This window comes from Oreochromis aureus, linkage group 1 (assembly GCF_013358895.1).
Source record: "Oreochromis aureus strain Israel breed Guangdong linkage group 1, ZZ_aureus, whole genome shotgun sequence".
In the NCBI taxonomy this organism is placed as follows: domain Eukaryota; kingdom Metazoa; phylum Chordata; class Actinopteri; order Cichliformes; family Cichlidae; genus Oreochromis; species Oreochromis aureus.
In genome coordinates this window covers 27140939-27167082 of record NC_052942.1, presented here as the reverse complement: position 1 = coordinate 27167082, position 26144 = coordinate 27140939, and the positions used below count along the sequence as shown (strand labels likewise).

At 40.4% G+C, this 26144-nt stretch overlaps 1 protein-coding gene across 2 annotated transcripts; it reads right to left on the bottom strand.

The window, feature by feature from the left end:
• Window positions 1–669: 669 nt before the first annotated feature.
• Window positions 670–25992, bottom strand: rab4a (RAB4a, member RAS oncogene family). Of its 2 annotated transcripts, none has more exons than XM_039611685.1 (8): window positions 25975–25992; window positions 8690–8770; window positions 6550–6664; window positions 5825–5887; window positions 5435–5589; window positions 5208–5303; window positions 4727–4872; window positions 670–3621 (listed from the first exon to the last, which is right to left on the bottom strand). In XM_039611685.1, the coding sequence occupies exons 3-7, from the start codon at window positions 6594–6596 to the stop codon at window positions 4757–4759; spliced, it is 477 nt and encodes a 158-aa protein (XP_039467619.1). In that variant the 5' UTR covers window positions 6597–6664; window positions 8690–8770; window positions 25975–25992; the 3' UTR covers window positions 670–3621; window positions 4727–4756. The 2 variants fall into 2 exon arrangements, with proteins under 2 accessions (XP_039467619.1, XP_031586834.1); XM_031730974.2 differs by lacking the exon at window positions 25975–25992 and adding an exon at window positions 10813–10994.
• Window positions 25993–26144: the final 152 nt, after the last annotated feature.

The window sequence follows — 26144 nt, the reverse complement described above, 5'->3', positions numbered from 1 at the left end:
GGTGTGGTCTCTCAATACCTCGCAGTACATTATCAAGCACCTGCTGTATACTGGAATAAGTCTGTTTACACTAAGTTTTTGTACAATAAATTTAGTATATTCAATAAGGCCATGTACAATTTTAAAGGTCCTGCAAATATATACAATATATATAAATACATTTTCAAAGCTTTTACCATTTGGGTTAGGTGGATCGCATGAAAGATCTCTGTTTTACCTACTGTTTGATAACCAGGCTCATCTCATAGCCGTGCTCTGGACATACTCTATCTCATCTGATTTCAGAAGCTAAGCAGGCTTTTCAACATTGACACTGACATCTAAAGTGCCATAAGTGGTCAAGAAGATTAGAGGACTGCTATTTAAATGCAGTAAATATGCACATACAGTACTGTACGTTACAGCTGTGAAACGGAGAAACTTCACTGGTATTCACACGTTCTATATCATTGTTTCAACATTTCAGATTAGATCCAAAACAAGTTTGTCAAAGTGGGAACGTTTTTCATATTTGATTGATTTTATATTGAATGACCCTTTACTGACTCTATGACTGTTGTAACTAAAATGAATCCTCTGATTTTACCTTTGACTATATTCCATCCATCAGAGCTCACAAAGCTTGGTCAAAGATTGTAGGGAAAAACCCTCCTTTAGTGAAGACAATACTGGATTTGTAGTAGTATTTATTTTAAAAACATATGCCTTTATCATACATAATAAATTATAAATCTATGATATTCATAATGACAGGAAAAAAGGACACACATAAATACAAACAAATGACCTGATGAGAAAAACACATGATGCAGAACAACCAAAGCCACCATCAGATATCAAACACTGAAGGATGGGAAACATTTGAAGTGTCTGATTCAAAATCCTCATTTTAAAAAGGCTAATATCATCTAAAGCGGGGGAGGTGAACGTATGGCCCGGGGGCCAGAGAAGGCCCCTCGTATGGCTTTGGAAAATGTGAAATCTTCACAAGGGCATAAACTTTGGACTCTCTTATTATTGTTAGTATTCCATCACATAACAGAAAACCTTTTTTTCATGCTTCACTATAGAAACTTCTGGTATTTTTTGTGTGTTTTTTGGTCTACAATAAAAACATATTGTAAGTTAACAGAAAATGTCTGTTTTTTTTAATTAAATGATAAGTAGGTAACTGGGAGGTAATGAACTGCCAGTGATTTTCCTGTAATTTACACCTTTATTTTTCAACTGTAAGCCCATATGTTTTTAGCCAATAGTTTTACTGGTCTGACCTACTTGATATCAAATTGAGCTATATGTAGCCCAAAATGTAAAATGGGTTTGACACCCCTGATCTAAACTATATCTGAGCTGATGCGACGCGTGAATGCTCTGATGCAAAACACGCCTCGTAATCGTTCCCTCCGACTTAACACGGTCAAAGTTAACAACAGGAGATAACAAGGAGTAAAGCACACATGGGATAAGCCTCAAACCATCGTTAAAACTTAAAAACCAACAAGTTAGTATGACCCCACAGCTGGCAGCAGTCAGCACTCATGTAAACAGGCAACATTTATAGACGACAGGTCAGTCATTAGACTTGAGTGGAAAACTTTGGATAAAGAAAGTGTTACACCAACGTTTTACTCAGTTGCGGATGCTGACTTGTGAATTCAAAGATGTAACTTCATTTAACACAAATGAAAGCTCAGTGTCTACTCAGAACATGTCAGGCTTCCTCTGTTTATTATCTGTAAGCTTGTCAAAAAACCCCCAAAAACAACAAATAAAAATTTGTTCCAGAAACCTTTCCCTCATAATTCATAAAATCTGAATCGGCTTGTCCTGTTCAACAAAAAAACAAACAAACAAACGAAAAAAATACAGAGTACTGCCCATCACCAGTATCCTGCTACAAGTTGCCAGTGTATAGTCGCTTCAAATGATAATGATGCAGTGGAGCATGAAGCAGATGCTGAATATGATATCTATTATAATATACACGTAATATCTCTTCATAATGAAATACTCTGATATTTTGTTTGAGAAAACATGCGTCAGTCTATTTACAGAAACACTGTACAGGTACAGGGATGCTTTAGGGGAGACGGAGGAGAGAAAAAAGAGGATGTAAAAGTGTGTGTGTTTTTCCTGCAATATCATATCAATATTTAGGTGTTGCCCCGGGACCATCATTGTTACTGATTAGTCATGCTTTTTAATAGAGAAATAACATCGATAAAGATTCTGTTTTAGCAGAAACACGAATCTTTTCCTAATTCTAATAACATACGGTATTTTTTCCGTTTCTGAAAACACATTTTTACAATGAAAATGTAACAGGCCATGGAAGTACAAATATTTCCATGTTTACTTTTGCTTGAAACACCCACTCGTCTTTTGAGAAACAAATTAAGCGTTTCTCATCCACTCATTTCCTGCTGAAGGCCTTGAGAGCAGCAGTCTAAGCAGAGATGCCTAAACCTCCCTGTTCCCAGCCTCCACCGTTTTTAATGGTCCAGCTGAGAGATCCAATCTCAACAGCTTGTCCGAGGACAGCCCATAGGACGTGCATCAAACACCGCAACATGGAGGAGCAGTGTTTCTACTGACTGAGATCCTTACTCTATCTCTAACAGACCCCATACACTATAGCTGGGGAAAGTTCGTCTACTAATTCTTTAGTTCAACACCCGCAGGTTGTGGCCACAGGTGAGGACAGGTAGACTAATCTGCTTCAGTCTCAACTGAGAGCGGGTAATTCACCCTTTTACAGCCTGGGGTCTGATATGAAGGTGCCAATTCTCATCCCATCCACTTCAACACTCAAATATGAACCATTCATCCACCACAACCTCATCTTTTTTTTCCTCCTGTGACATCAAACCTATGACATCACATCCTATGCATGATTATTCAGTTGCAATGATGGTCTGGACATTTTAAGAAGAATACAAACAGTGATATCAGGTGAACAAAGGGAGTGGAGGTGGCACACAAGAGGTGCAAACTGCACAGCTACACAGGTGACTGTTACTGGTGTGTTTGCAAATGCAAGCATGGAGTTAGCAGATAATTAGAGCAAGAGAAGCAGAAGACCCGTGAAAGGGAAGGGACTTAAATTAGCATGTGGTCGAAGGAATATTTCCACAAGATGAGAAATTTCTTTTTCTGAGAAAATCAAGACCACGTGTCAGTGCACTAAGTATCAAGCTGGAGCCAGGGGCAGTTAGTTTAGCTCAATCTAAAGGTCTGTGCAGCTTGCTCCAAAAATCTGTATTTAGTTTGTCTGTTTAAGTAGCTGGAGGGTCGACTGGAGCAAGTGGGAAATCTAAAATGTGGTAATCTGTGTTGGCAGGTGTGTGGACGAGAGAAGTGTTGAGGGTGGTCTTGATTGGAGGGACAGTTTGGTCCAATAGAAGAGCAGACTGTTGGCTGATCTCTGGTTACCTTGGAGATCTTTAAGTTCTGGGAGGGGGTGGGACAGGGAAGTCTTTTGAGCTATCTGCATGGCAACAAGGTTCTGAGGGGTCCGTGCAAAGGTTGGGGTCAAAGGTCGGGGAGAAGTCACCAGCGTAGCGATCTGAAGCCCACGTTATCGGGTCTCACATGGCTGCTTTTCTCCTGGTCTTCACAAACCTGCACATAAAACCGACAGATGTTGCAGAAATACACAAAAGCTTATCAATATCAGGCTGTCCACCCAGTAATTAACAAATTTCCCATTTGTGGGACTAATAAAAGTTAATAAAGGTTATCTTAATCATCTCTCATCATTATGAAGCAAGAAAGAATTGCAGAGCTTTGACCAACTAGCTATTACAAAAATTTGAATCTGCCAAAAATCATTAAGTGAAAATTGAATTGAGGTTATTTTCTCAAATTATTTTTTGACTCATCTTAAAACACCAGCAGTTCTACAAAAAGAGTCTCCTGTGTCTTTAAAGACCCAGCAGAGCAGAACCACTAGACTCAGTGATCGTTTCTCCCTGGAGTCTCTTCAACTCTGGTGATCCTCAGCTACAATCCACCGCATACAACTCACCGCACAACACTGACACTTGGAAACAGACTTGTAATTTCTTATTTATTTTACACTGTAAATATACTTCTTGCACTTGTTTCTGTTGCTCTTGATGTGTTTTATCCTCATTGGCCTGAAAAAATTAAAAATGTAATTTCATCTGATGGGAATACATGTGCTGGAATGAGAATTTCTAAAAAAAAAACCTCGAATCATTAAATATTTCCACTTATTCGAGAGTCATAGATGAGATCATCACTGTTAATCAAGCTATTGTAAATATCACAGATGGAATTGTGGAGTGACGACTTTCTATTAGTGATCAGGCATCAGTGCAGCCAAAGTATGGTGCAAATAGTTATGGACACCAGAATTTCTAAGTTCATCTTATCGTGTAATATGTAGGCAATAACATACAATAATGGAATAGCATCCACCTTTTACTTTACGACACTATTTAATGATTAGTGCCTTCATGATTACTGTCTTGGACAATCATAATGAAGGCTTCCTTTCAAATGAAGGGTGGATCAAGTGCGCAGAAGCAAAAAATGGGCACTGACTAAATATAGAATGACTGAGTCTGCACATCTGAGAGACAGTGCAGAGAGCAGAAGGCATAATTTCAGCTTCTAAACACAGGTTCTCCTTATTTGAAAGCCCTCAGAAACCTTTTCTTTTTAATGCTGTGTAGACAGTACAGACTCAGGACCCCCTCACCTTGTCTGTATGTGTTACAGGACACGTCCACTAGCAGCCGCATTCCTGGGTGCCCTGTGGCTGAGCACGACGAGGAGAGCGAAGCTGTCGTAAAGCAGCGTCGCCGTATTGGATACCTGAGCCCATCCTTTCTGGATCCAGCTCCCCTGAAACACAAGAGATCACATGAGTTAACAGTCAGCGAGATCACCAACATACACCTATTGTGCTTAGTTTACTGACAGTTAAGAAAAGGATTTAATCATCTATATAAGTACACTGAGTTTGTCCCTTTGCTAAAGCCTTTTGTTAAAGTTTGACACTTCCTGGAACAATGCTGTAGGCCAGTTAGTTAATGGGTTAGCTGTCTGGGCTTCTAAATGATGTAAAAATATTTTGTTTCTGACTGAGGTAGTGGTGTTAAGAGATATACAGAATCCTATGGATTGACAGAATAAGCGTTGGGGTCCACACAGGTAAGGGTGTGGACTACAGCTCACACCTGACTCTATCTTGTTGAGGATTTTCCGAGCACACTGGACAAAGGCCTCTTCGACGTTCTCCCCTGTTAGAGCGCTGGTCTCCAGGAACATCAGTTCTGTTACGTCAGTGAACACATTATAATAAAACACATTATAATAAATAACAATTCAATAATTCTTTGAAGTTGACAGTCTACACATCTAACAACAACAGGGATCCTTCCCAATAATCAGCTGCTGGTCTTACCGTTCTCCTGAGCGAAGCGGGAAGCCTCCAGAAAGGTGACCTCCCTGTCAGCATCCAGGTCCTTCTTGTTCCCACACAGGATTATGACGATGTTCTGACTCGCCAGCATCCTCGCGTCACTCAGCCATGTGGTCAGAGCGTTGTACGTCTCTCGACTGCAACAAAAAAATAATAATAAAAAGGATGGCAGGTAATGACATGTTACAGTTTGGAATAGATGTGGGAGCTAATTAGAAAAAATAAATTAGAGGCTTGAAACACAGAGCCTATCATATTTCTCAATTTGTGCACCCTCGATTCCTCTTAGTCTTAGGCAAGAGGGTGGAGAGAGGAGAGGAAGAGGAACAAATCAGAGAAATGTGAAAAGCCTAGCATCACATTGTGTGATACCTGGTGATGTCATAGACCAGCAGGGCTCCTGCTGCTCCTCTGTAGTAGCTCCTGGTCACAGACCTAACACACAGACTCACACAGATTAGTAGACATACATTGAGAACAATCAGGAAGTATACAATACATTCCCCCTGAAGAAAAGAAAAAACATCAATGCATGTGTGAAAACCATTTAACTCCTGAACTTTGTAGAGACCTACAAATGTCTGCTGCAGTTTAATCAGGTTGGTCTTTAACTTGCTAGCTCCATAGTCCACGTGACCTGGATTGTGGCAATGCACAGACAGACCTAACCGTCTGGAGCATGCATCACTAGTGAGTGGGTGTCATGTTTGCTGCTCAGTGCACCCTCTGTTCAGACAGCTGCATTCAGCCAGGACAAAACAACAGAACCAATTCCTGGCATGTGCTACCTCAAAAAAAGGCAATTCTGGAAAATATCTTTACCAGATTCTCCTTAAATTGTTATAGCAGCTATAGCAGAAAATGGAATAAATAAAATAATCAGAAGCAACAAAACTACAACTGTGACTGTTTTACTCAGGACATCAATTAGGCAACCGAGTTTAATAACTGCTGCTTTTTCAGCTCTCCGTTACCTTCCAAAACTCCTGTGTCTGTGACTCTGGTCTTTAAGCTATAGTACTGTTAGCTGAATGTCTGCAGCATAACAGAGATGACTTGTGTGCAAAGTGCATATTCACGTTGGGCTTTTTTCCTACCTGAACCTCTCTTGTCCTGCGGTGTCCCAAATCTGAAGCTTGACCATTTTGTTGACCACGCTGATGATCTTAGAGCCAAACTCGACTCCGATTGTGTGGTTAGATTCATCCTTGACTAGAAAAAATAAATAAATAAATAAAGCATGTAAATGCATTAATATTATTAAATAAGTGGGATTAATAGTGATGATATGATTATCACTGTGTGGCTGTAAGGAAAACAACTGTTGCTTCTGCACTTCAATGAAAAAGAAGTCAATTTCAGAATGTATGGATGAGACAATGATTTTCTTTGAAGTTTTTCTCCTGAAGTCTGGTTGTAGGTTTTGGTTTCACCCTTAAAAAACAGAACCAATCATACATTTAGAAGTTGTTTTTTCATAAATGTATCTCTTCATGCCTTAAAATGTGGTTCAACCTGGTGTAAAATTTGATGTAGCTTGATGTCACTCACACTTTTGCCTCCTTTCGCATCTGTGAATATGAAATTTCATTCCGATCTCTACTGACACCCACTCCTCCCCTGCTGGTGTGCAGTTCCAGCAAATCGGTTCACCTCTGACTCTGCTCACACACTAACACTGCTCTACTTTACACAACGGCAAGTTAACACTGGAGTATTTGAGCTCTACATGTTTGAACTGGAAAGTCATTCTGAAGAAAAACAAGGGGAAATTGACCACATGTCGATATATCAGATTGGCTCAGACTGGCAAATTTCACATACACTATTTTGCCAATAGCATTCACTCCCCCATCAAAATCATTGAATGTAGGTGTTCCAGTCATTTCAAATCCCACTGGTGTATAAATATCAAGCACCTATGCCTGCAGACTGCTTCTACACACATTTGTAAAAATGGGTTGATCTCAGGAGCTCACTGAATTCCAGCATGGGACCGTGATAGGATGCCACCTGCCCAACAGGTCCAGTCTGAAATTTTCTCACTACTAAATTTTACACAATCAACTGTTAGTTGTATTATAACAAAGTGGAAGCATTTAAAAACAACAGCAACTCAGACACACAGTGTCTAGAAAAAAAAAAGTCAATTTTGTCAATCACTGCAGACCTCCAAACTACATGTGGCCTTTAGATCAGCTCACGAACAGTGCATAGATAGCTTCATGGCCACACAGCTGCATTCAAGCGACACATCACCAAACACAACTTAAAGCGTCGGTTGCAGTGGTGTAAAGAGCACACCGCCACTGGACACTAGAGCAGTGGACAAGTCTGAGTTTGGTGGTTGCCAGGAGAACAGCACTTGTCTGACTGCAAACTCTTAATGCTTCAGCATATCAAGACACTTTGGACCATTTCATGATCCCTATTTTGTGGAAACAGTTTAAGGATAGCCCCGTCCTGCTCCAACATGACTGCATATGTTTACTTACACAGTAAGGCCCATAAATACATAGATGAGTGAGTCTGGCATGGAAGCATTTGACTGGCCTGTAGAGTCCTGACCTCAACCCGACACAGCACCTTTGGGATGAATTAGAGCAGAGACTGCAAGCCAGGCCTCCTCAAACCACATAAGTGTCTGACTTCACAAATACACTTCTGGAAGAGTGATCAGAAATTCCCATGAACACACACCTAAACCTTGTGGAAAGACTTCCCAGAAGATCTGGAGCTGTTATAGCTGCAAAGGGTGGGCTGACATATTAAACGCAATGGATTAAGAATGGGATGAGACTCAAGTTCATATGAGTGTGAAGGCGGATGAGCAAATAGTTTTGTCATTACAGTGCATCATCCTCAACAATATTAGAAATGTAAATGCATTTCATATCTAACACAACCCCCTTTCCAGCTTGCCAGCTCTGAGAAGCTTAGCTTTAACCCAAAGTTAACAGGATTTCTTAGTTTTGCCTATAAAACTCAGAATGCAAGTATAAATGCACACAGTTAAATCCATGGATTAAGAATGCAGTCATATCCATGGATTTGACTGCTTATTTCACTCATTAAATATGGACTTAAAAGGTTGAAAACTTGATTTCCATCCTAGGAATCTTTAACATGTGGAAATTACTGGCATATTTACTGTCTCATTTGCCTGAAGAAATTCCCTAATGTAGTGCTGTAATTTACAGTAAACAGTCAGGAGCGTGCTGCGTCTTTCAGACTTACACCTCTTCTCTATGAACTGGTGCAGAAGACAGGATTTCCCCGTTCCAGCATTCCCAATCACCAGGAATTTAAACAGGAAATCTGCAAAGGAAAAGCAAAGACACACATTACATCAGTTGGGCTATTATTATCAGACTATATGAAACTAGTTGCTCATATAGACGCTAGCGAACACGACAGGAAATTACAACAAAAATGTGGGAAAAGCTCAGTTACTGTAGTCTTAGTTTGGTATTTTCCAGCTCGTTTTTCTTGTCAATTTAGTTTCACTTCCACAGTGAGTTTGCTCGTTTCATTTTAGTGTTTAGCTTCAGTACTAGCTTTCTTATTTATTGTAATCTGGGTTGTGCTTTTCAGAGGTTCAGAACAGATATTATAATACAAACACAGGCAGTTAGCTCACAGTCATCTCACAGTCATTCCAAGCCTCAATAACCAAATGTACCAAGGTCTAATAAAGCTACATGTGACAACAAACTAAACTAGTTTAGTTTAATTAGTCAATGTCACCTCAGTTAGTCCATCTTTAAAAAACACAGTTTTATTTTTTAGTTTAGTTTTAGTGATCTGTAATAACTTGACCTGAGAGATAAAACTCATCCTTCAGTTGATCCATCTACAAACTCAGTTGTTCTTAAGGAAAGGAAACAGGGAGAAAAGGTTGAGGTATGCCAAATTACACAAGAACTGGACTGAAAATCAGTGGCAGTTTGGGATCATCCTGATAGAAATCAGAAATAAAGGCAGTCAAAATCCAAAGAAGAGCTTTGAATGTCCTTTTAGAAGCCCAGAGAACTATTCCTGAAGGCTACTTAAAGAAATTACAAAAAACTGTCTAACAGAGCTCAGGCTGTGCTGAAGAATACCAAATCATACCAAATCCTGACTTTCACACTCATTACAAACTCTGTTTTTGCCTTTCTGTATTTCCATATATTTTTGCATGTTTCAAAGAAAGTGCTGCACCTATTTCTTACTTTCCTTGCAAAATATAAACAAATGAGGGTGTGGTTCAAGTTCCGTAAACATGACCTTTCAAAATATTCTAGAGAAATTAGAGACTGTAGCTTCATATATTTTATAGCTCATTTAAATTTAGTTTTCCCCCACTTGAGTGGTGAGAGTTACCGTCACTGTTGTGAAGTCTAGTAAATCCAGTAATCTCTGCAGTAGCCTTGCAAACACCCTTATTTACCACCATATACTCCTGTAGTATTATTATAGCTTAAGAGGACTAGTACATTTTTTCATACAAGACCGAAAAGAATCACCTGCGATAAAGTACAATGCAAAATCAAGATGCAGACAAATCATATCACCACATCACCACAGTCCAGCACAGACTAAACTAGAAATTTGATTTTTTTCTTTAATTTTCTTGGCAGGTGTTCCAAATGGGTTTCAGATATATAAGTGTGACAAACTGTGCACACCGGCTCCCAAAATCCATTTATCAGTCAGGCTCAAGCATATGCTGCACAATACTGTGATGCTTTGGCCATAATAAACTGATGTTTAACAACAAACAGCGCCTGACTTTTCTTGCTTGATGTTATAGCTTTCAAATATTGATATAGGTATTATCCTAATAAAAAACAAACAAATAATTAAGCCCCCAAAAAAAAAAAATATTCTGGAGGCTTTGATGTAGGCAAACAAAAACTACAATCAGCTGTTCTGTGCAACGGAGGAATTCATCCACCATTAAACCACTAAACTAGCAAAATAATCATTATTTTGGTGTAAAATGGTCAAGCTAAGAAAACAATGCCTCATATGTGGCTGTAATGTTGCAGCTTAGTCAGATATTACAGCTGCACCAAGCCCCAGCCAGGTGTCAGCTTCCCCTGTCTTTTTCGATACCCTCCGGGGAGCTTTGTAACCTTGTGCCGTGGGTACATTTTTTGCACACGGCGACACTAAACTCTGCTGTACAGCCTTTGTGGGTTTCCTTACGCTGACGAGGCAACTTTTAAGGCCAGCAGCCTTCAGCGGCGGCTCGGTTAGCCTGTCAGCTATCTGTTTACGATGAGAAAAAGCTCTCTGGGCACACCTGCCCCATCCCATCTCTGAGGCTACGGGAGGATGATAACGGTGGCCGCCGGTCAAAAGTGCTTTCTTACCGTACGACTCCGACATCGCCAGTGTGGCGGTTTGACAGCAACAAAGAAGGGAGGGAGAAATGGGAGTTGACAGATGGTTAGCTAGCTAAATAAAAGGAAAATACTCCTGTTGGTGATTTCCGCGGAGTCCAGCTGATTTTTCCCTCTGACTTCCCGTACGCGGTTTGTTTCAAAATAAAAGCCGTCTAACCGAAGAACCGTTGGATCACTGTAAAGTCTTCAGGCAGCCGCAGGGTGGAGCTGTGTCTGCTTGAGACTTTTGACACAGACTTGGATGCTGTTTAGGTCACTTTTTACATGTGACTAAATGAATAAATATTAAGTCTTTTATTTTGAAATTGGATGACGTTTCCTAAGGTGATCCCTAAAACATAAAAAAGAATTTTTTTTAAATTTATGTGCTACACATATCTGTACACTGAGACTGCTCCAATCAAATTTGACCTGTCCCGACTGAAATTAACTTTAAATCCACCAGTGTAGGTCAAATCAAGGAAAATGTCATATCTGTGTGCATTATTAATGGGATAGTGGTAATAAAGGTAAAACTATATGTGTTCCCATCAGTCCTGTCCCAAATCTCTTCAAGAGGCACTGTTGCCTCACAGTTGGCTTAAATCCTGGTTTGGGGTTAGCTGTGTGGAGTTCACACATTTTTCTTTGGGTACTCCAGCTTCTTCCCTTAGTCTGAAGACATGTATGTTCGTGCACTGGTGATTCTAAACAGATCACGGATGTAAGGTAGTTGAAGTTTATAGAAGTCCTGCATAAATGTGTAGTTGAAAGTGTTTTGAATCAATAATAAGACTAGAAAAGGATTATATAAATGCAAGTGTATTATCTGAAGGTGCTTTGCACCTGCAAGCATAGTACACAATGTAAGTTAACAATGCAACAATACAAAAAAAAAATCAATCTTTGGAAGCTCTACTTGAGACTACGAGCAAAATGGTTAAGCAGAAAAAAGCAGAAACTAGACCACAAAACTAACTGAGGGTTTCAAATGATTTACAGTTTCACCTAGTCTAGAAACAGAGACCATATGAAGTCCATCAAGAGTGTTCCTGACCATTGGACTGCTTAACAAAGTGTTAGGAAAGGAAAAGGAAAAAAATAGATCTAATGTGAGCAATTTTTTTAACATGGAAAAACTTCCAAAACCTCTCACAGCCATTAGTCAAAGCTTCAATGTCAGACAAATGCAGGATATTTAACATATTTAATGTCTTACAGAATATTTATTGATAAATTAAACCTTCTTACCTTACCAAGTGTCAGGACTCTTCAAAGCTTTCGAAGGGCAGGGTTTCCCTCCACTGCTCTGAATGCACAGACTAGTTTGTGCACTAAGTGTTACTTACATTACATTATTATACATAAATAAAAATAGTAGTCATGGGGGGGGGAGAGGGTTACACAGAAGTGAAGAAACCCTAAAAAATACACTCTTCTTATGTCAGACAGACATTCCAAAGTACAAGTAACATGCCCATGCTGGAGATCTTATAATTTGATGTAGAGAATTTTTTTTACATTCAACAATATTAAAATAACATAATAAAAAATGAAGTTAAAGTTTTTTTTTAAAGTAAGTGAAAAGACTGACATAAAAATAATATGTACAGTACAGGAAACAGCAGCAAGAAGATATAATACATACATTTGTAAATGTGTGTAGAAAATTATGTCCTGATGGGTGTGTTCAACTGTCACAAAAAAAACTGTTTTGTTTGTTTGTATTTTGTATTACAGTTTTTCTGTTTGTTTGTTCTTTTATTTTAACAAATTTTCTTTTCTTTTTCTTTTTTTTACCTCTACAAATGAGGTATCTTCTGTGTAAAAATGCACAAATGTGCATACATTTCCATTAAAGGAGCAAGCAAGCAAGCAAACAATTACAAGATACCATAAGAAATGAATCACTTTTCCACCATTTTGGCATAGAAATGTTCTATAAATCAGCCCTTACAGCATAAATAACAGATTATTTAATAGTAAATAAACAAACAAACAAAAGCTGGAAAGGGTAAAGAAAAACAAACTAAGTGATAGCACTATGAAAGTTCATCAGTGTATTTCCTTTTTAAATGTTCTGCATAGATGTGCAAATGAGGCAGATCTGGTGTGGCTGCACACCGTGCACATAAAAGGAGTGTTTCACAGTAAAAGAGGGCTTCATTAAACCTGTACATAGTTTTGGTTTGGTTTATTATTTGTTTTAAGAAAAACAAATAATAAACCTTGAAAAAAATAGATTTGTCCAGCTCAGGTATAGAATTTCCACTTTTAATTAGACATTGTAGTTACTGTGTGTTTTGCTTGGTGCAACCCGTACTCTAGAAAACTGAACATTTTTAAAGAAATATTCAAAAAGTAATTTGCATATATGCCTTTTAATTTGCATAATATTTGCTACATCTAACTTTTTTTGGCTTAAAAATGTCTTTATTTAGGTTTACCAGGGTAAAAGAAAAATCACACTGATGAAGCCTAAAAAAATCAGGTCTCAAATATAATACACTTGGCATTAAGGGGTTACAATATGTTGGGAAAAAAATGTTACAAATAGGATTAACATGGTTCTCATTTTGTCTGAGGTCAAATGTCATCTATACAACAAGTGCATGTTTTAATATTATGTCCAGGGATTAGTTTAAAATTCATCAGTGGCACAGAAAATGTCCTGCAGCGGTAGAATGGCAGCAATTCTATTACATTTTCATGCAGTTGCTACATCCGGTGATTATATTTGCTAAATAACATAGCAAATATAATCAAATTCTCTGAACTTCATTATCTGTGTTAACATTTCAGTGGGAAAGCAGTGAAATTATTGCACAGGAATGAGATGGAGACGCAGGATGAAAAAATAACAAACTGTAAATCTAAACCAATCAGCAGCAACGTTAGGATCAAAACCACTGGCATAATCGAAGATCCTTAGGGTCATGTTTGAGGCACTTTTGTTACCAGGGAGAGCCACGGGGGCTGGGGGTTGGTGTTGCTTTTGTGGCTTATCTCAGTGTGTGGAGAACCTTGAAGTGTTTAGGGAATCCACAGCACTGGTGTATCTTTTGTATGCATTAAACACTTTTGTGTTTCTCAGCCATTTTGAGCTGCTAACAAGCACAAACGCAAAGTTTTCATCATTATTCTGCTGTCAAATCTGAAAGTATGATTTGCCCCATACTTGCCTGAGGCAGTTTGGGGGAGTGATGGAATACATGTACCAGCATTACGTATTTAAAATACAAAATATGAGTAACTGTATTCCATTGCAGTTATCGTTTTAAAAGGTGATATTCAGAATAATCGTAAATGTAAATGTTATCAGGAAATGATCAGACAGCAGAGGGTTTTCAGGAAATACTGTTAAATGTTCAGTTTCTATGCCATATGTTAAAACAAGATCTAGAGTGTGATTAAAGTGGTGGGTGGGTTCTTTTACATTTTGAGAGAAGCCAATTGAGTCTAATAACAGATTAAATGCCATGTTGAGGCTGTCATTTTTTGCATCTACATGGATGTTAAAATCATCCACAATAATTATTTTATCTGAGCTGAGCACTAAATCAGATAAAAAGTCTGAGAAATCAGACAGAAACTCTGTGTAAGGCCCAGGTGGACGATAGATAATAACAAGTAAGACTGGTTTCTGAGTTTTACAGCTGGGGTGGACAAGGCTAAGCATCAGGCTTTCAAATGAATTACTAGTCTGTCTTGGTCTTTGGTTGATTAATAGGCTGGTGTGAAAAACTGCTGCCACACCGCCCCCTCAGCCTGTGATTCGAGATTTCTGGTAGTTAGAATGACTCTGGGGTGTTGATTCATTTAAACTAATATAATCATCCTGCTGCAACCAGTTTTCTGTAAGGCAAAGTAAATCGATTTGTTGATCAATTATTAAGTCATGTACTAACAGAGACTTGGAGGAGAGAGACCTAATATTTAATAATCCACATTTCACTGTTTTACTCTTTGGTTCAGATGTGGATACTGTATTGTTCTTTCTTTGTGATTCTTTATGCATAAGTTGTTTGTTGCTGGTTTTTAGTTTGTTTTTTGTCTGTTTGGGAGCTGACACAGTCTCAATGGAGATGGGGTTTTGGGGGGGTAACAGGAGGAGAGAAGCTGCAGAGAGGCATGTAAGACTGCAACTCTGCTTCCTGGTCCCAACTCTCGATAGTCATATTTTGGGGGGTTTAATGAATTTGTCCATATTTCTAGAAATGAGAGCTGCTCCATCCAAAGTGGGACAGATGCGGTCTCTCCTAACAAGACCAGGTTTTCTCCAGAAGGTATGCCAATTATCTATGAAGCCCACATCGTTTTTTGGACACCACTCAGACAGCCAGCAATTTAAGGAGAACATGTGGCTAAACATGTTACTCCTGGTCTGATTGGGGAGGGGACCAGAGAAAACTACAGAGTCCGACACTGTTTTGGCAAAGTTACACACCGATTCAATATTGATTTTAGTGACCTCTGATTGGCGTAACCGGGTGTCATTACTGCCGACGTGAATTATGATTTTACTGAGTCTACAGGGAGTGCAGAATTATTAGGCAAGTTGTATTTTTGAGGAATAATTTTATTATTGAACAACCATGTTTCCAATGAACCCAAAAAACTCATTAATATCAAAGCTAAATGTTTTTGGAAGTAGTTTTTAGTTTGTTTTTAGTTTTAGCTATTTTAGGGGGATATCTGTGTGTGCAGGTGACTATTACTGTGCATAATTATTAGGCAACTTAACAAAAACCAAATATATACCCATTTCAATTATTTATTTTTACCAGTGAAACCAATATAACATCTCCACATTCACAAATATACATTTCTGACATTCAAAAACAAAACAAAAACAAATCAGCGACCAATATAGCCACCTTTCTTTGCAAGGACACTCAAAAGCCTGCCATCCATGGATTCTGTCAGTGTTTTGATCTGTTCACCATCAACATTGCGTGCAGCAGCAACCACAGCCTCCCAGACACTGTTCAGAGAGGTGTACTGTTTTCCCTCCTTGTAAATCTCACATTTGATGATGGACCACAGGTTCTCAATGGGGTTCAGATCAGGTGAACAAGGAGGCCATGTCATTAGTTTTTCTTCTTTTATATACCCTTTCTTGCCAGCCACGCTGTGGAGTACTTGGACGCTGCAGTGATGGAGCATTGTCCTGCATGAAAATCATGTTTTTCTTGAAGGATGCAGATTTCTTCCTGTACCACTGCTTGAAGAAGGTGTCTTCCAGAAACTGGCAGTAGGACTGGGAGTTGAGCTTGACTCCATCCTCAATCCGAAAAGGCCCCACAAGCTCATCTTTGATGATACCAGCCCAAACCAGTACTCCACCTCCACCTTGCTGGCGCCTGAGTCGGACTGGAGCTCTCTGTCCTTTACCAATCCAGCCACGGGCCCATCCATCTGGCCCATCAAGACTCACTCTCATTTCATCAGTCCATAAAACCTTAGAAAAATCAGTCTTGAGATATTTCTTGGCCCAGTCTTGACGTTTCAGCTTGTGTGTCTTGTTCAGTGGTGGTCGCCTTTCAGCCTTTCTTACCTTGGCCATGTCTCTGAGTATTGCACACCTTGTGCTTTTGGGCACTCCAGTGATGTTGCAGCTCTGAAATATGGCCAAACTGGTGGCAAGTGGCATCTTGGCAGCTGCACGCTTGACTTTTCTCAGTTCATGGGCAGTTATTTTGCGCCTTGGTTTTTCCACACGCTTCTTGCGACCCTGTTGACTATTTTGAATGAAACGCTTGATTGTTCGATGATCACGCTTCAGAAGCTTTGCAATTTTAAGACTGCTGCATCCCTCTGCAAGATATCTCACTATTTTTGACTTTTCTGAGCCTGTCAAGTCCTTCTTTTGACCCATTTTGCCAAAGGAAAGGAAGTTGCCTAATAATTATGCACACCTGATATAGGGTGTTGATGTCATTAGACCACACCCCTTCTCATTACAGAGATGCACATCACCTAATCTAATATGCTTAATTGGTAGTAGGCTTTCGAGCCTATACAGCTTGGAGTAAGACAATATGCATGAAGAGGATGATGTGGACAAAATACTCATTTGCCTAATAATTCTGCACTCCCTGTACGTTTACCCTTAGCCAGCAGTTTTAAATTTCCCTCAATGTCGCCTGCTCTGGCCCCTGGAATACAATTGACTATGGTTGCCGGTGTCTCTAGCTTCACATGTCTGAGAACAGAATCACCAATTAATAGAGTTTGACCCCTGGCGGCTGTGTCGCCGAGTGGGGAAAAACGGTTAGACACATGAACAGGTTGGTGGTGTACATGGGGCTTCTGTTTAAGACTATGCTTCCTCCTCACCGTCACCCAGCCGCCCTCTTTCCCCAGCTGCTTGGGGTCTGCCGGGGAACAGCTAGCAGGGCCTATGCTATATTCGGCTGCACCAGCTACAGGGGCCTGGCTAGCTATGGGTGAATGAAGGGTGCAAAGCCGAGTCTCCAATTCAGTAATCCTGGCCTCCAGAGCTGCAAATATGCAAGTTTGTTACAAGTATAACTACTGCTGAAGGAGGCCGAGGAGTAATTAAACATCTGACACAATGAGTAGGAAAGTGCAGGAGGGACAGGTGAAGAGGCCATGCTGCTAGCGAGTTGGCTACAAGCTAAGTTAAGCTAGCGAAACAGTAAAGACACAGTGAGTGAAAACTTTGGCTATAAATTAGGGAGTGAGTACACAGAAAGTGTGCTTCGGACGAAGCACGTGAAGATTATGCTATGAAGAGAGAATGCATCTAAAACTTTTTAAATAAATCGCTAAGCAGATAAGCTACTCAAAAACATCACCGTGTTTGAGCAGGAACAGGAAGTGATACTCTACTGCAGAGAGAGCGAACACCAAGTGACAGCGCCACCAAGGATGAGGACCTAAACACAGGACTCACAGAGACAGAAGGATGAACTTAAAGTGGCAGCTTTATTGCACTGTGCAGATACTCAAGAACCCACGAAGAAATAACCTAAGCGAGAAACTAAGATCTTAAACACTGGTACTCTAGCAGCCAGGAACTGGGAGCAATGGAAACCAGACTCACGAAGATACTCACACAACACGTGGGGTAGCGATGCAACAAAAGAGTAAAACACAGGGCTCAAATACACCAGGTAGTAACGAGGGAATGGAAGAATAATAAACTTAACTTGAAAACTATACATTTATTCCATTATGGGTGACCTAGCCATAGGCTGGCCATCCTGGCACAAGCTGAAGATAGGGCTCCATGTTGCTGGTGTGTGTAGAGGCCACTTGAGTGGTGCCCCACCATATTCAGTAATGGTGAAATTCTCATCGAAGTCTTGCATCACTATAGCATAGCATAACGGTTTTGAACCACTTATTGCTATTCGTTATTGCTAAAGGTTCAAGGATGTATAAGCCATCACAATCAGAAGCATATAACACACGTTTCTTTTTTTTGAGATTTTTATTAATATTCAAAATCAATTCAATTTAGACCAAATTAGAAAAGTAGTTGCCTTAAGGGCAATTTAATATTGTAGGGCGTTTACCCTACAATATAAAGAGAACCCCAACAATCACATGATTCCCTCTGAGCAAGCACTAGGCGACAGTGGGGAGGAAAAACTCACTTTTAATAGTAAGAAACCTCCGGCAGACCAGGCTCATTGAGGGACAGCCATCTGCCATGACTGGTTGGGGTATTTTATTTAGTGCTGTCGGCGTTGATCTCGTTAAAATGACGTTAATGCCATCGCCCCGTGCGTGGGGCTGCATGACGTCAACGCGTTAGCATGGTAAACTCGTTAACACGTTGATGCCGTGCAGCCCCACGCACGGGGCGATCCGTGGTAGCTCGCAGAGATTTGCCGCGTTAACGCGGTTATGGCGTTAACGTCATTTTAACGAGATTAACGCTGACAGCACTAATTTTGTTCAATCTGACTGTTGTTATGTCATTAAACTCTTGACAAACACACAATGCATGCCAGTCAAGATTTTAAATTTACAATTTTGTTCATCAGGATCCAATTGGTGATTTAAGTGTTCTCGAAATTTTTGGAGCAGAGTGCTTTGTGTTTTGTTTATGTTGCTATAGAAAGGTGTAAGGAGAAAAGTATTTTGTTAATGTGGCAGATCGTAGTTTGACTGGGAGCTTAAGGTTATGGAAGAATCACGGATGTACTTCAGCACATCAACGCATACTTCCGTGAATTGTCTCTTTATAGCTTCAATGTCTATTTCTTCATTCAGACTGCATTTAGCCTCCTCAGCAAGTCCTTCTGCCTCTGTCTTAAAGGTATTTGAGGTCAAAGGTCTGTCGTCAGGTGCATCTGCAGTGGCTATTTCCTTTTTGTGAAACTTTTGCAAACGTGTTTTCCGTTTTTGTGTTTCATCTTGACTCTCAGAATCTGTCGATTGCACTTCTCTTCTAGTGGCAATTTTCTTTTTGTGAAATCGCTTTATCACTGCTCTCTTGAGCTTTTGGAAAGGTGTTTTCCCTTTCGGTTTTTCATCATGACTCTCAGAAGCCATAGATTCCAGTTCACTTCCAGCACTGACATCCCCTGAGTGGTCCTCACAGCTGTCTGTTGACATAGAACTGTCAGTGATTGGTTGACCAGCCTTTGTGTTGTCAGGTTTGTCATGTTCTGTTGGCAAGTCTTGAACTGTCTGATCCGATAATGTCTGAGTCGATGTTTTCTTTGTCATGTCAAGGGCGTTCTCTGACATCACTGGTTGTGACAACTGCTCTGTCATAGTGGCAGCAGCCTGCGTAGTCTCATCATCAGTCAACTTCAACTCAGGAGAGGAACCTGATTGACGTGCAGTTTCATCGTCAGGTGCCTCTGAAGAGCTGGTTTTCTTTTTGTGAAATAGTTTTTTCACCGCTCTCTTCAACTTTTGCAAACGTGTTTTCCGTTTTGGTGTTTCATCTTGACTCTCAGAATCTGTCGATTGCACTTCTCTTCTAGTGGCAATTTTCTTTTTGTGAAATCGCTTTATCACTGCTCTCTTGAGCTTTTGGAAAGGTGTTTTCCCTTTCGGTTTTTCATCATGACTCTCAGAAGCCATAGATTCCAGTTCACTTCCAGCACTGACATCCTCTGAGTGGTCCTCACAGCTGTCTGTTGACAAAGAACTGTCAGTGATTGGTTGACCAGCCTTTGTATTGTCAAATTCGTCATGTTCTGTTGGCAAGTCTTGAACCATCTGATCCGATAATGTCTGAGTGGATGTTTTCTTTGTCATGTCAAGGGCATTCTCTGACAGTACTGGTACTGACAACTGTTCTTTCATAGTGGCAGCAGTCCGCGTAGTCTCATCATCAGTTAATGTCGACTCAGGAGAGCCACTTGATTTATGTGCACTTTCATCGTCAGGTGCCTCTGAAGAGCTGGATTTCTTTTGTGAAATAGTTTTTCACTGCTTTCTTCAACTTTTGCAAACGTGTTTTCCGTTTTGGTGTTTCATCTTGACTCTCAGAATCTGTCGATTGCACTTCTCTTCTAGTGGCAATTTTCTTTTCTGAAATCGCTTTTTTACCGCTCTCTTGAGCTTTTGGAAAGGTGTTTTCCTTTTGGTTTTTCATCATGACTCTCAGAAGCCATAGATTCCAGTTCACTTCCAGCACTGACATCCTCTGAGTGGTCCTCACAGCTGTCTGTTGACATAGAACTGTCAGTGATTGGTTGACCAGCCTTTGTATTGTCAAATTCGTCATGTTCTGCTGGCAAGTCTTGAACTCTCTGATCTGATAATGTCTGAGTGGACGTTTTCTTTGTCGTGTCAAGGGCGTTCTCTGAGAGTACTGGTACTGACAACTGTTCTTTCATAGTGGCAGCAGCCCGCGTAGTCTCATCATCAGTTAAGGTCGACTCAGGAGAGCCACTTGATTGACGTGCAGTTTCATCGTCAGGTGCCTCTGGAGAGCTGGTTTTCTTTTTGTGAAATAGTTTTTTCACTGCTCTCTTAAGCTTTTGGAAAGGTGTTTTCCCTTTCGGTTTTTCATCACGACTCTCAGAAGCCATAGATTCTAGTTCACTTCCAGCACTGACATCCCCTGAGTGGTCCTCACAGCTGTCTGTTGACAAAGAATTGTCAGTGATTGGTTGACCAGCCTTTGTGTTGTCAAGTTCGTCATGTTCTGTTGGCAAGTCTTGAACTGTCTGATCTGATAATGTCTGAGTTGATGTTTTCTTTGTCATGTCAAGGGCGTTCTCTGACAGTACTGGTACTGACAACTGCTCTTTCACAGTGGCAGCAGCCTGCGTAGTCTCATCATCAGTCAACGTCGACTCAGGAGAGGCACTTGATTGACATGCACGTTCATCGTCAGGTGCCTCTGAAGAGCTGGTTTTCTCTTTGTGAAATGGTTTTTTCACCGCTCTCTTCATCTTTTGCAAACGTGTTTTCCGTTTTGGTGTTTCATCTTGACTCTCAGAATCTGTTGATTGCACTTCTCTTCTAGTGGCAATTTTCTTTTTGTGAAATAGTTTTTTCACTGCTCTCTTAAACTTTTGGAAAGGTGTTTTCCCTTTCGGTTTTTCATCATGACTCTCAGAAGCCATAGATTCTAGTTCACTTCCAGCACTGACATCCTCTGAGTGGTCCTCACAGCTGTCTGTTGACAAAGAATTGTCAGTGATTGGTTGACCAGCCTTTGTGTTGTCAAGTTCATCATGTTCTGTTGGCAAGTCTTGAACTGTCTGAGTGGACGTTTTCTTTGTCATGTCAAGGGCGTTCTCTGACAGTACTGGTACTGACAACTGCTCTTTCATAGTGGCAGCAGCGTGCATAGTCTCATCATCAGTCAACGTCAACTCAGGAGAGCCACTTGACTGACGTGCAGTTTCATCGTCAGGTGCCTCTGGAGAGGTGGTGTTGGGTGTTGTCTGACTAGATTTTTTCTTTAATATACCACAAGAGCTCTCTGCCAGGCGCCTTTCAAAAAACGTTTGCAAGTATTGTTGGGTTTCTTTTTCAACAAACTCATCAGCATTCACAGAAGAGGCATATTTGGCTTTCCAAAAGTCTATATGCATTTTTAGCGAATAGAGATCTCCTGATACCTTCTGAAATACCTCTGAGAAAACTGTGTTTTGTGATTCATCAATATACTTTTTGTTGTCTTTGCCCGATTTGAGTAGGGATTTACCAGTTGTATCTTCGTCACAGACATTTGTTGACAAAGAGCCATCAGTGAACAGTTGACCAGCATTTGTCCTGTCAGGTTCATCGTTTTCTATTGGCAAGTCTTGAACTGTTTGATCCGATATCGTCTGACTGGATGTTTTCTTTGTCATGTCAAGGGGGCTCTCTGACAACTGCTCTTTCATGAAGGCAGCACCCTGCACAACCTCATCATTAGTCAACATTGACTCAGGAGAGGCACTTTCCTCATCAGACAGCTCTGAAGTGGCTATTTTCTTTCTTTGAAATTGTTTTGTCACTGCTCTTTTGAACTTTTGGAAACCGATTTTTCCTTTCGGTTTTTCATCGTGATTCTCAGAATCCGTGGATTCGAGTTCACTTCCAGCACTGACAACCTCTGCATTGTCCTTACAGATATTTGTTGACAAAGAGCCATCAGTGATCGGTTCAGCAGCATCTGTCCTGTCAAGTTCGTTGTTTTCTATTGGCAAGTCTTGAACTGTATGATCCGATATCGTCTGACTGCATGTTTTCTTTGTCATGTCAGGGGGACTCTCTGACAACTGCTCTTTCATGAAGGCAGCACCCTGCACAACCTCATCATTAGTCAACATTGACTCAGGAGAGGCACTTTCCTCATCAGACACCTCTGAACTGGCTATTTTCTTTCTTTGAAATTGTTTTTTCACTGCTCTCTTGAAGTTTTGGAAGCGTGTTTTCCCTTTTATGGATTGCATTTCACTTCCAGTGGCTTTTTTCTTTCTATGAAATTGTTTTGTCACTGCTCTTTTGAACTTTTGGAAACCGATTTTTCCTTTCGGTTTTTCATCGTGATTCTCAGAATCCGTGGATTCGAGTTCACTTCCAGCACTGACAACCTCTGCATTGTCCTTACAGATATTTGTTGACAAAGAGCCATCAGTGATCGGTTCAGCAGCATCTGTCCTGTCAAGTTCGTTGTTTTCTATTGGCAAGTCTTGAACTGTATGATCCGATATCGTCTGACTGCATGTTTTCTTTGTCATGTCAAGGGGACTCTCTGACAACTGCTCTTTCATGAAGGCAGCACCCTGCACAACCTCATCATTAGTCAACATTGACTCAGGAGAGGCACTTTCCTCATCAGACACCTCTGAACTGGCTATTTTCTTTCTTTGAAATTGTTTTTTCACTGCTCTCTTGAAGTTTTGGAAGCGTGTTTTCCCTTTTATGGATTGCATTTCACTTCCAGTGGCTTTTTTCTTTCTATGAAATTGTTTTGTCACTGCTCTTTTGAACTTTTGGAAACCGATTTTTCCTTTCGGTTTTTCATCGTGATTCTCAGAATCCGTGGATTCGAGTTCACTTCCAGCACTGACAACCTCTGCATTGTCCTTACAGATATTTGTTGACAAAGAGCCATCAGTGATCGGTTCAGCAGCATCTGTCCTGTCAAGTTCGTTGTTTTCTATTGGCAAGTCTTGAACTGTATGAGCCGATATCGTCTGACTGCATGTTTTCTTTGTCATATGAAAGGGGCTCTCTGACAGTACTGGTACTGACAACTCCTCTTTCATAGTAGCAGCAGTCTGCACAACCTCTTTGTCAGTAAACATGTTTTGAGACTTACCACGGTTCACGGTGTCTTTGGCTGAGTTGGGTAGAGATTTACTGGGTGAGCTTACTTTCTTGTCTTGCACCATGTGATGTTTAACTGGTAAAGTTTTCCTAGTGTTAACGTTCACAGTGGGTGCCTTTGATGGAATACGGGGGAGTGGCCTCTGTGCTAACATGGGTGACAAACCAGTAGGAATTACACCTGGACATTTGCTTCCTGGTCTTTTAGATAGATTGCTCAAGTTTTGTTGGTTTGGGTGAGTTTGGGTCCTTTTCCTGTCTGGCACCATGAGATTAACTGGTATATTTTTCCTAGTGTTAGTACTCACAGTGGGTGCCTTTGATGGAATACGGGGGAGTGGCCTCTGTGCTACCATGGGCGACAAACCAGTTGGAATTACAGCTGGACATTTGCTTCCTGGTCTTTTAGATAGATTGCTCAGGTTTTGTTGGTTTGGGTGATTTTGGGTCTGTTTCCTGTCTGGCACCATGAGATTAACTGGTATATGTTTCCTAGTGTTAGCACTCACAGTGGGTGCCTTTGATGGAATATCGGGGAGTGGCCTCCGTGCTAAAGTGGGCGACAAACCAGTAGAAATTACAACTGGACATTTGCTTCCTGGTCTTTTAGATAGATTGCTCAAGTTTTGTTGGTTTGGGTTATTTTGGGTCCGTTTCCTGTCTGGCACCATCCTAGTTTTAACGGTCACAGTGGCTGGCTTTGGTCCAGTACGGCAGGCTGGCTTCTGTGGTAACTTAGGCAAAGAACCAGTAGGAACTGCACAGAGACAGCTGCGTCCTACTCTTTTAGATTTATTCCTCATTTCTTCTTTTTTTTGGCCAGGGTTTGGTGTGACTTTTGGCAGGCATGTTTCTTCTTGCGTTCCCACATTTGAGAAATGATGTATCTCATATGTGACATAAGCCAGGCAAATGGTAGATGTTTTACTGCTTTCACCAGATGCACTGGATTTTTCTGTCATTTCTATTCTGTCTTTTTCCTCACTTTCAGGCATTTTAGACATGTTTTCGTTGGGTGTTTTTCTTTTGTTTGTTTTTTTAAGTGGTTATTCTCTTGTGCTAAATTTTGCTTTAGTACAGATGTTCTGTGTAGAGCAAAGTAATATGTCTGTATAATTAAGGATCAGCTTCTATTTATGCCTTTCCACATTCTATGATCAAAGCCACATGCACCTGATGTCATGAGGCATGTTCCTTTGATCTTATCTTTCAACATTCTATGACAAAAGCCACATGCACCTGATGTCATGAGGCAGGTTCCTTTGATCTTCTATTATTCCATTCACATAGTTATAAAACACTGTAACTTGTTTATACTAAATTGTCAAAGTAGTTTAATTCAGTTCAATTCAATGATCTTACCTGGTATTGTTCTTTAGATAAATTTTGATCAGAATTTGCTTTTATGATTTAAATAGATTTTTTAAATTATTATTATTTTTTACATATTAGTGATATAATCTGCATTATCTTTGTGTGAATTTAAATCAATGTGTGTGCTTTATAAGTCTTGGGCATTCACTAAAAGACAGTGGTCTTTTAGTATACTGCAAATTTATACAGTGTCCAGCATTGTGCATATGCATACGTATTGGCCAGATACAGAAGCCTATCCTAAATCTATCGGTTTAGAAACTCTTTGCAAATAGTTTTATTGAAAAAAGAAAACAACACAGTACTTGCATCGAAATACAATTAACCTTTCTTCATTTTCCTAAGTAAATATACTTATACAAAAACACACTAAGACACAAATCTCATGATTGAAGTAGAAACAGGAGAGGGAAGGGGGAGAATGAGAGATGAAGAGGCAGCTGACAGCGTAAAGACGCAGAATTACGGAGCCCCGCAGGGGACATGGGAGAAAAAAAATTTACGATGAACTTTTGCGAGATCTCGCAAAACTAACTGCGAGACCGCAAAAGTTGAATTCCAAAATGGCGGCAGCTGCCTAGTTGTAATATTACTCTTTCTGGGTCACAAAATAAACTTTTAAGATATTTTGAGGCGTGAATGTAGCTGTGTAAACTTCAAATATCTGCTCGGTTTACAAGACATCACATATTTGCAAAAGTGCTCCGACGTTTTCGGAGATCTGACACCCACCATCTCGAAGCTAACGGGAGGTCGAGATCTACTACAGCCGGGAGGAACACCGCTCTCCCGGCACATCGTGCCTCGACCTCCCGGTCGGCTTCGAGCTGGCGGCCTCTAAAGAATGCGGCTAAAACTTTTGCGAGATGTCGCAAAACTTTTGCGAGATCCCGAGTTTGTTTTTGCGAGATCCCGCAAAAGTCCGTCTTAATTTTTTTTTCTCCCATGTCCCTTGCGGGGCTCCGTACCGTAATATCTGACCCAGATAGACTGCAGGTCATACCTTCTTACCTGAAGTTCAGTTCACCTGACACTCGGACCGGCGGTCGCTTCGGGTCTCTCCTCTTGCCTCCCTTTTCCCTCATCCACCTGCTGGCTTCCACCACTTGCTAATGTTACTGAATCTGTGGAAGCTCCGCGATAGCCACCACACGAAATAACGAATAACGAGCCTATCTAAA